The sequence below is a fragment of the Anastrepha ludens genome, chromosome 6, assembly GCF_028408465.1.
Source record: "Anastrepha ludens isolate Willacy chromosome 6, idAnaLude1.1, whole genome shotgun sequence".
Lineage (NCBI taxonomy): Eukaryota > Metazoa > Arthropoda > Insecta > Diptera > Tephritidae > Anastrepha > Anastrepha ludens.
The window spans coordinates 115465181-115473759 of record NC_071502.1 but is presented as its reverse complement, the minus strand read 5'-3'; the positions used below and the strand labels follow the sequence as shown (position 1 = coordinate 115473759).

The 8579-nt window shown below is 35.3% G+C and overlaps 3 protein-coding genes across 10 annotated transcripts in view; 2 read left to right on the top strand and 1 right to left on the bottom strand.

Moving 5' to 3' along the window:
• The first annotated feature begins 908 nt into the window (after positions 1-908).
• Positions 909-1731, top strand: LOC128866304 (transmembrane protein 14 homolog). The gene is made up of 2 exons (XM_054106914.1): positions 909-1138; positions 1214-1731. Exons 1-2 carry the CDS (start codon positions 1063-1065, stop codon positions 1471-1473), a joined length of 336 nt encoding a protein of 111 aa, XP_053962889.1. The 5' UTR covers positions 909-1062; the 3' UTR covers positions 1474-1731.
• A 90-nt stretch (positions 1732-1821) lies between these two features.
• On the top strand, positions 1822-2385 carry LOC128866303 (transmembrane protein 14 homolog). The gene is made up of 2 exons (XM_054106913.1): positions 1822-1999; positions 2052-2385. Exons 1-2 carry the CDS (start codon positions 1924-1926, stop codon positions 2369-2371), a joined length of 396 nt encoding a protein of 131 aa, XP_053962888.1. The 5' UTR covers positions 1822-1923; the 3' UTR covers positions 2372-2385.
• A 3623-nt stretch (positions 2386-6008) lies between these two features.
• The window catches only part of LOC128868400 (venom metalloproteinase 3), a 247771-nt gene continuing 245200 nt past the window's right edge, over positions 6009-8579 (bottom strand). For 5 of the 8 annotated variants that reach the window (XM_054110447.1, XM_054110450.1, XM_054110449.1 and 2 more), the window contains one exon: positions 6010-7317. Coding sequence is in view for 4 of the 8 variants with exons in the window: in XM_054110449.1 (XP_053966424.1) it covers positions 7289-7317 (29 nt within the window). In the remaining 4 variants the exon portion in view is untranslated. Of the gene's footprint in view, positions 7318-8579 lie in introns of all 8 variants that reach the window. The other 3 variants (XR_008455111.1, XR_008455109.1, XR_008455110.1) reach the window with 1 other exon arrangement.

Genomic DNA, 8579 nt, shown 5'->3' with positions numbered 1-8579 from the left:
TTCCCGCGGATGAATAAAAAATGTAAAAAAATGTTGCATTTATTAAAAAAAAAATTATTCATACATATATGTAAATTATGAACGAAAATAAAATGAAAATCAATATTAAACCAAATGTGGAAAATATTAAGGTAAGCCTTCCAATCGCTGCTTCATTAACCTTTGCTTAAATTATGTAATGATCAGTTGGGTCCAAGGCGCATTCATTAAAGATGGTGGCACGAGACCAACAACAATGTTTTGTTCGTTTGATTGTCCAAGCAAAGTATTGATAAAGTAGGAAACAAAAAATGAGTTCGCTTTGTTATTTCTGGGCTGACAGCTATATAGATCCGCCTTGGTTGGGGCTTTATGCTGAAACGTTGTTTTGGCGAGCTCCGTTGTTTGCATAGAACTCGTTTGTTGTTGAATAGAACTTCAGGGGAAAGAGTTCGCCGCTTTGCGATAGTAACAAGGATGAGAACTATCAAGGTGAATTATGAATGCGCCGTGGAAACAGAGTAATTTGCGAATTACTCAGAGAGCGAATTACGTGCTGTGTGAACATAGCATAATTAAATAATAAAACAAAACCGAATCAGTTGTCCTACCGCCAATATCTTGTTGATGCGCCTTAATTCAGAACCAAGGCGATTTCGTACAAGGTAAGTAGTACAAAAACAAAATTTATATGCATATGTAATTTGTATTTGCAATTTGTGGTTTCAATGTCAAAACCTCAATCAAAATGTATGCAAACCAAACAACAAAATTCACTTGAAAAAAAAAATTTAAGTGCTCTACTGCATTATTGTTCGTAAATTTTGATACATAGAAGTAGAAGCTATAGAAATAGTTCTTTGTGCCATTTTCATTCATTCCTCACTATGTACATCCGAAATTCCTCATCTCCTTAAAATCCTCTATCGCCTATGACAGAGAACGTTCAAAAAAATTTCATTAACTTACGTATTGTTTTCTAATCTTGTTTATACGTACGATTGCAATCGGTATTTTTGTTAACACATATTTTAAGTTATTCTATTGGAATAAAGTTTTACATAAAAGAGCAAAGTAATAAAAATGCCAACTGACTTGATTGGGTATTTATACGCTGCTACTGTAGCTGCTGGCGGTATTATCGGTTATGTTAAAGCCGGTAAGTATGTGTGCATATAGATTGTGCAACTCATTCTCTGCTACAAAAAATTCATACATTTTGCTTCGGTTGTAGGTTCCGTGCCCTCCTTGGGGGCTGGGTTGGCTTTTGGTGCCATACTTGGCGTAGGTGCACACTTTAATTCACAAGAACCACCACGTCCACTCTTGCAGTTGGGCACATCTCTACTTTTAGCTGGCATGATGGGTGCACGTTGGAACCGTACTGGCAAATTAATGCCTGCTGGCATGATTTGCATGATATCTGTGGCAGCCTTACTGCGAAACTTGGTTATGTACAATCGCTACTTGCCCTTACCAGGAAGACAACAGTAAATGCATAGATTTGCAATAAATGCCAGTGGAACAAACTTGCCCATGCGATAAAATTAATCTACGACAAATTATGCACGAAACCACTGTCTTCTTGTACATTCTTATACATATAAACGTCTGTTATTGGTGTTTTTCGGTTTGCGACATTTAATTTCTCATTTATTGAATTGCACTTTAAAGTGGAAATTTGTATATTTGTAGTTTATTTACTTTCAATAGTTGTCAGAAATAAAGTTTCTTCTATTTTTATTATACAAATTTCTTTTATAAAAGTGCAAGACTTTCAGAAGCAGCAACTGATTTCAAGCAACTTGAACCTTGAACAACAGCCAAAAAAAGGAGCCTATTTGCGAGGCAAATAAAAAATTAAAAACGCGAAAGCTGATGAAAGGATAGATAATACACGCGTACTGCTTTTGTTTTGTAATTGGCAATCGCAAGCAAATATAGATGGGTCTTGATATGATGGGTTTTATACTTGCGGGCACTTATACTGCTTTGGGTGTTGTGAAAGCTATCGATAATAGTAGTTATCAATAATACTCTTTGATTCATAATAAAATTTATGGGTGTTGCAGGTTCATACATTCAATTAGGTGCAAGCGTTGTGGTTGGTAGTGCGCTGAGCTATGGTGCCTATTTGAATTCAAGAGATCCACCACGTCCGTTGCTTCAATTATCTACTGAGATTTTAATGGCCGGCATAATGGGTACCCGCTATAGGTTGACACATGAGTTGAACGATGGTGCACTATTTCTAGCTACAGTCGCTTCAGCCTTTTACAATTCTTGTATGTATAAGGAATATTTGGACGAACAAATCGATATCGATGACTTTCTCGGAAGGAATAGAGGAACGAAGATTTATATCAAAATACCAGATAAGCTTGGGATGTGATGTTCTTTTTATTTAAGCGACTTACTTTTTTATTTAATAAAAAATAAAAATAAAAAAAAATTTAAAAAAGGGTGTAAGCCCTGCGCTTTCTTTTTAATTTTTTTTTTTAATTATTTATTGTTATTATTTCTCAATTTTCAAAAAATTCAGTTGACATTTTATATCCTCTATTCGGCTACAAGTAAAGCAGTTTAAAAATGCTAGTGGCTGTTTTGGCTTTTATAGGAATTGGAGAAACATTCAAAAAAGTATTGACATCTCTCAACTCTTCTACAATATCTGCTCAACTTTGAAACGAAATTTACTTTGGCGTTTCCACCTCAGTCGGTTCTAAGTTAGCGAAGCGGCCCATATTTATACAGGCTAAGGACTGTCACTTCAGGATATTCCTAAGGAATTGATGGATAATGTTTTATGCTATTACAATAACAACAGCAGAAGCACTTTGAACTGAAACTGTAGACAGTCGGTTCCCGCTAACCAAGAGGATTCTTATTGTCGGATAACTCACCTTTCCCCAGTAAAGACTCTTGACGCCCTTATACTCCCACTCTACACGAAACATCTGACCCCAGTCTCACACCAACATGGCTTCCGAAGAGTGCACAGTACCACCACAGCACTCACCGTCATTAACACACAGGTAAATCACGGGCTCAACCAAAACCGTCCCACGCTCCTAGATAATATTTTACAGTCGATACTCCCGCCAGGGTTGAAGAGGTGGGCCGCGAACTACCTGAGTTGGTGCTATTTCGAGACCAAATCTCAAAACAGAGGTAAATAAAGCAGGCAGTTCCGCAGGGTGGTGTCCTTTCACCCTTGCTTTTTAACTTCTATGTCTCGAAACTTCGCAGAAGGAGTCTCCCTGGTCTCCTACGCCGACGACTGCACCATAATGGCGTCGGGTAATAACATTGTTGGTTTGTGCGCCAAGGTAAACGACTAACTCGCCTGCCTTTCTCGCTTCTTTACTGCGAGGAACCTACAACTTTCCCCCACGAAGTCCGCGGCGACTCTCTGGACCTCGACCTGGACAAAGGAGCGGAAACACCGATTCCGACTGTTAACATCCCCAAAATCTTGGGAGTTACCTTCGATAGTTTGCTCTCCTTCTCAGCGCATACAACCGCTATTGCCACTAAAGTCCAAAATTGGAACAAGGTCCTCAAATCACTAGCCGGCAGGACTTGGGGCAAATGCAAAGAAATGTTGCTATCGACATTTAAGGCAATAAGCCGGCCGGTTCTAAACTATGCAGTGCTTCGCAGTGAATGAAGCTATAGACTTGTCAAAGCCTGTTAGGGTGTTATCGCAGGTCCCATCCATTCAGACACCTGCTTGAGCCTGAGCCACCTCCCAGGCATGTCAGGAGGTATCTCCTTAACTACGCGGACGGGATCCAGGACAAAACAGACCGACAATTACTGCATCCGACAGTGTACAGACAGACAATTAACGACATTCATCGGGAGACTCTTACCACCTTCTTCAGCTCCTGACCCCCGAATGCCATCATCGGAGTCCAACCAGCACCCATTGCAGATGAAAGTCTCCTACTTCCCCGAAAGTCCCGCATAACCTTGGCACAATTACGTTTTGGATACTGTAGCAGGTTAAACTCCTACCTATCCAAAATCGACCCCGACATACTAAAAATATGTCCGGCACCCCGCACGACTCTAACCACCTTTCCACCTTTCGACATGCCCCATCAAACCCACTAATCTAACACCTCTCTCCCTCTGGACTTGACCTGTCGAAACTGCAAGTTGCCTGGGCCTTAGCGTTAGATGAGCTACACGAAGACGACCGGTGATTACATTACACTGTTACAACAACAACAGTCAGTTCTACGTAACCGGAACGACCCGTATTTATATGCGGCCAAGGACTGTCACTTTAACAGCATTCCACGTATATGTATGAGGAATGTTTATGCCGCTACATCAACAACAACCTTGCGCTTTTCCGTCTAGTTTGGAGGAGCCAGAGAAAGAAGTTGTGTGAACAGCCGATGTGGAGGTAAAGTGCTTTTACAAAAATAACAAAAACATATTTACACCATATGTAGCTTCGGCAGCTGTTCGTTCGGCAAATTAACGTTCTTTATTTCGGCCAATACTACTACAGGGTCCGGCACATGAAGTATAACAAACTTCAGACCGCCCACGCAGCTGATGACCGTGCAGCTAATTGGCTAAATGACAATCCAGCGTTGTTATTATTATCTCAAAGTCAAGCATTACAAGATCCAAAAGGCTCATTACCTTACACCAAAGCACGATAGGGTTAGTTTGACCGACCGTTCATACGAGAATTTGAGTCATCGATTGGCCATCATGAGACAGTGCTCATCTTAAGGCCATGGTAAAGGTCAAGGCAAAAGTAAAGTGATTCTTAATTTTGTATTATTTTCACACATTTTTATTGGATTGAATAAAAGTAATTTTCCAAACTAAATTTATGGCCTTTTTAATTGGTTACATTTCGAGTGTCGGACCCTGTATATGTTAGGTACTACCGTATTCTTTTGATTGAGCTCGCATTGAGTCCAACTATGTATTTAACTAGTAGACGAATGTTTCAAAAATATTCAATTTGCCGCAAAGGATAAATCAAGCCACATTCATTAAAGGCGGTGGCACTAGACCAACAACCATACGTTTGGTTGTCAAAGCAAAGTATTGGGAAACAACAAAACTAATAATGAATTCGCTTTGTTTTATTCTGAGCTGACAGCCACATGGACATGGCGAAAAAAAAAACAAATCAGATAATTTACCAACCCCACCTTTAAGGGGGGTAGTCCATGTAAAATTTTCAAAAAATCGATTTTTTTTCAATATTTCAAAAGTATAGTATTTTAAGAATATACTGTGAAATTTTCATGCGGAAATTCCTAATATTATAGCTTCTATAGCCCATTAACTATGTAGAGAGCGGTTCGCGCGCTCCTATACCTTAAACTTTAAATTAATTTATCTCGAAACTGTATTTTTAAAAACTGCTCGTGTTGTAACTCAAAAAGTTATCGACCGCTTTGTTTGAAGTTTGGTGAGGCTTTTTGTACATTACTATCGGAAGGATAAACCTAAAATTTCAGATATTTCGCGTTGATAAATTACTTTTTGGGGGTTAAAAATCTCAATAAAATAGTGCTAAATTCTGACTTTTTTTTCAAAGATTTATTTTATAATTAATTTTATACTTGTTTCTTAATAGGTTCATCCTTTACGTTAATATAGTATGTTATAAAAAAAAACCAATTTCTTTTTTTTGTTTCAAATCGATAGATTAAGAGTAATAAATAGAGCAGTTTGGGACCTCGCACCGTAGGCAGCCGACAAGAAATAATCCTGAGCCGCCATTTTGAAAAAAAAGAAAAATTTTTTTTTGTGCTCTCAAAAGATTAAATAAAGTTATGTTAAAGCTTCAAAATAATATTGTATAATTACTTTATCATCTTTAAAAATATGTTTAAAAAATGACCGATTTAGAGGCTTCTACATGGACTTCCCCCCTTAACAGATTTGCCTTGGCATAAATATATCCACATTCTTTGTCATTTAGAAAAACAATAAAAAAATTTCAAATTTACACATAAAATATATTTATAAGCAAATTTTATTTTCAACAAAATTTTAATTTTTACAATCTCTAAATTTATGATTTTCACAATTCTCTCGCATTTAACTACGTTTAAGTTTTTTTTTTATGTATTTAGCTAAATATATTTATATTAGAAACATCATTTTCCGCTCCTTTTTACATACTTTGTCAAATGACATATTCATACAAAGTAAATTACGCTTAAAATATTCACTTAGTGTATTTGTTTAAAGTGCGTCTAAAATACAATAACACTTTACAATTAAACAATATGCCAATGCAGTGTGTGTATGTAGTAGTTTGCTAATAGAATTTAGTGAATATTTTTTCCAAATGGTTGCTTGACAAAAATTTCGGACATGAAAATTAATACATATCAAATAATATGGGTTGGTATATAATATTCATTTTACAAAGTATGAGTTATGGGGATTCGCACAATACTATTAATTTAATTTGATTTGTTGTTAGTTTTTCAGAATACTTCAACATTTTTTTAATTTCTAATCTATGCAGTTAAGTGCATTTAAATTTTTTAACAAATAAACAAAAACATAGAATTTATTTAAAAAAATACAATTAATATAAATAAAACTATTCTTTAATGCATACACATATGCATGTATACATATGTATATTAACATACACACGGATATGTTTAAATAATTAAAACCTAAAACAAAATAAATTCTAACTATGCTCGCTTTCCTTTATATACTACAAATAATATATGCAAAAATTAAATATGAATGCTCACAAGTGTGGTTATATTTGATCGATGTCTTATCTAATATTACGACGCATGGTTGTATGTATGCTTTTATTAGTATGTAGGTAGTGTGTGGGTTTTCTGAATAGAAAATTTAAATGAATTTATATGCATTTCATGGGTTTATGGATGGTTTTATAAGTGTGTTTTGGCAGGCTTTTGTTACAACTCCCTTTTTTGCTTGTGTTTTATTTGTATTACAACTTATTTTCTTTTATAATTACAAATTTCTCTAAAAAAATCAAAATTGCTATGATGTTGGTGTTTTCTATGCTGCTAATCCATTTCCTGAATTTATATATCTGCTTGTTGGTCGGCTGTCAAAGGGTTGTCGTGATTGTTATTGTTGAGATGCTCGTTAACTTTACCGCTGCTGCCATCGCCATTTGCTGTTACACATGTTGCTATGCTCTGTACTTTGTCGTTACAAGTTTGTTATTGTTAAAAATTGGGTCACCAGATTGCTGCTAGAACATAGCAATTAACACCAAAATACATGACTACGCCTTCAATCGATCAGCAACGGAATTGTTTTATCAAAAAGGAAACGTCTTCCAGTTAACCACTGCACAGCGTCCAAAAAAAAAAAGAGGAAACGGATACAATTAGAAAACGAACATAACGTAGGGTGGCATGTATGAAAGGAAATCGAAAGTTGTCAGTAAATGTTAATGTGTAATGTAATTAAAAAATTACGGAAATAACAACAAAAAATATGTACTAAAAAAATAAAAATAAATAATAAAAAATAAAAGTCGTAAAAAATTGAAATGCGTAATAAGATATGCAATAATGTATTTACTAATGGCGCCAGGATTGTTTATTTCTGTGTTTTTTGTTAAGTATTTGTTCGAAAACTATTTTCAAATAAACATTTTTTTGAGTTGATGATGAGTGTGATGTGTATTTGCCGCCACTGTCATGCAAAATTTCGTAGTTCAAGATGATGCAGGTTATAGTATTAGGTTTAATTAAAATTATATATATTCATTTTGAAACGCTTGAATGTATTTTTTGGTTTATTTTTATTTATTTTTTTTTTTTTTCTTTTAATGATATTTTATGCGAAAAGTTGTCGATGCAATTTCGTATGCAACCATTATAAGTGGTCGTGCGTGATTCTTATACTTCTCCTTAGCGTTGGAACTCAACCCCGTTTTCGAACGTTAACTTTGTATGTTAACGGTATAGAGTAGTAAGTAGATATCCAATTAATCCAGTGAATCTAAATAAATACGCACTATATGTTAAGCGATTACATCCACCTGCTGTAGTTGTTGTGGTGCCTTTCCATAACAATTGGCTAAAAATCCATATACAAGTTTTCAATTGAAAATATGTAAACATTTCTGGATAAATGGATGGTTATAAGGTGAAATTTTTCCGTTGCTGCTATGCCCAAAAATGCGTTCAAATGCTTGCTCTCTTAAATTTATGCACTACATACTATAATGCGGATGTATGTAAGTATGTATATGTGTATTTTGATTTGATTCCTTAAGCTCTATTGATATTTCCTTTTTTTTTTTTGAAATTTGAACCATTTATCCTTTTTTTGTTTGTATTAATTTGGAAATGCAATTTATGGCTGATTAGCTGTGCGTTTGATGTTGTTGTGTTTTGTGCTGTTGATTATTGTAGTGTGGCATATGGTTGTGTCGGTGTTGGTGAAAATAGTGGCAATGTGTTGTATTTATGATTTGCATAGATGTAGCAGATTGTGCGTGTGAATGCATATAGATGAGTGTATTTTCTTTTAAAATATTTTCGATTGCTGTTTTAATTCATTTTGATGAGCCTTCATTTCATAAAAGATGCATTAATGAA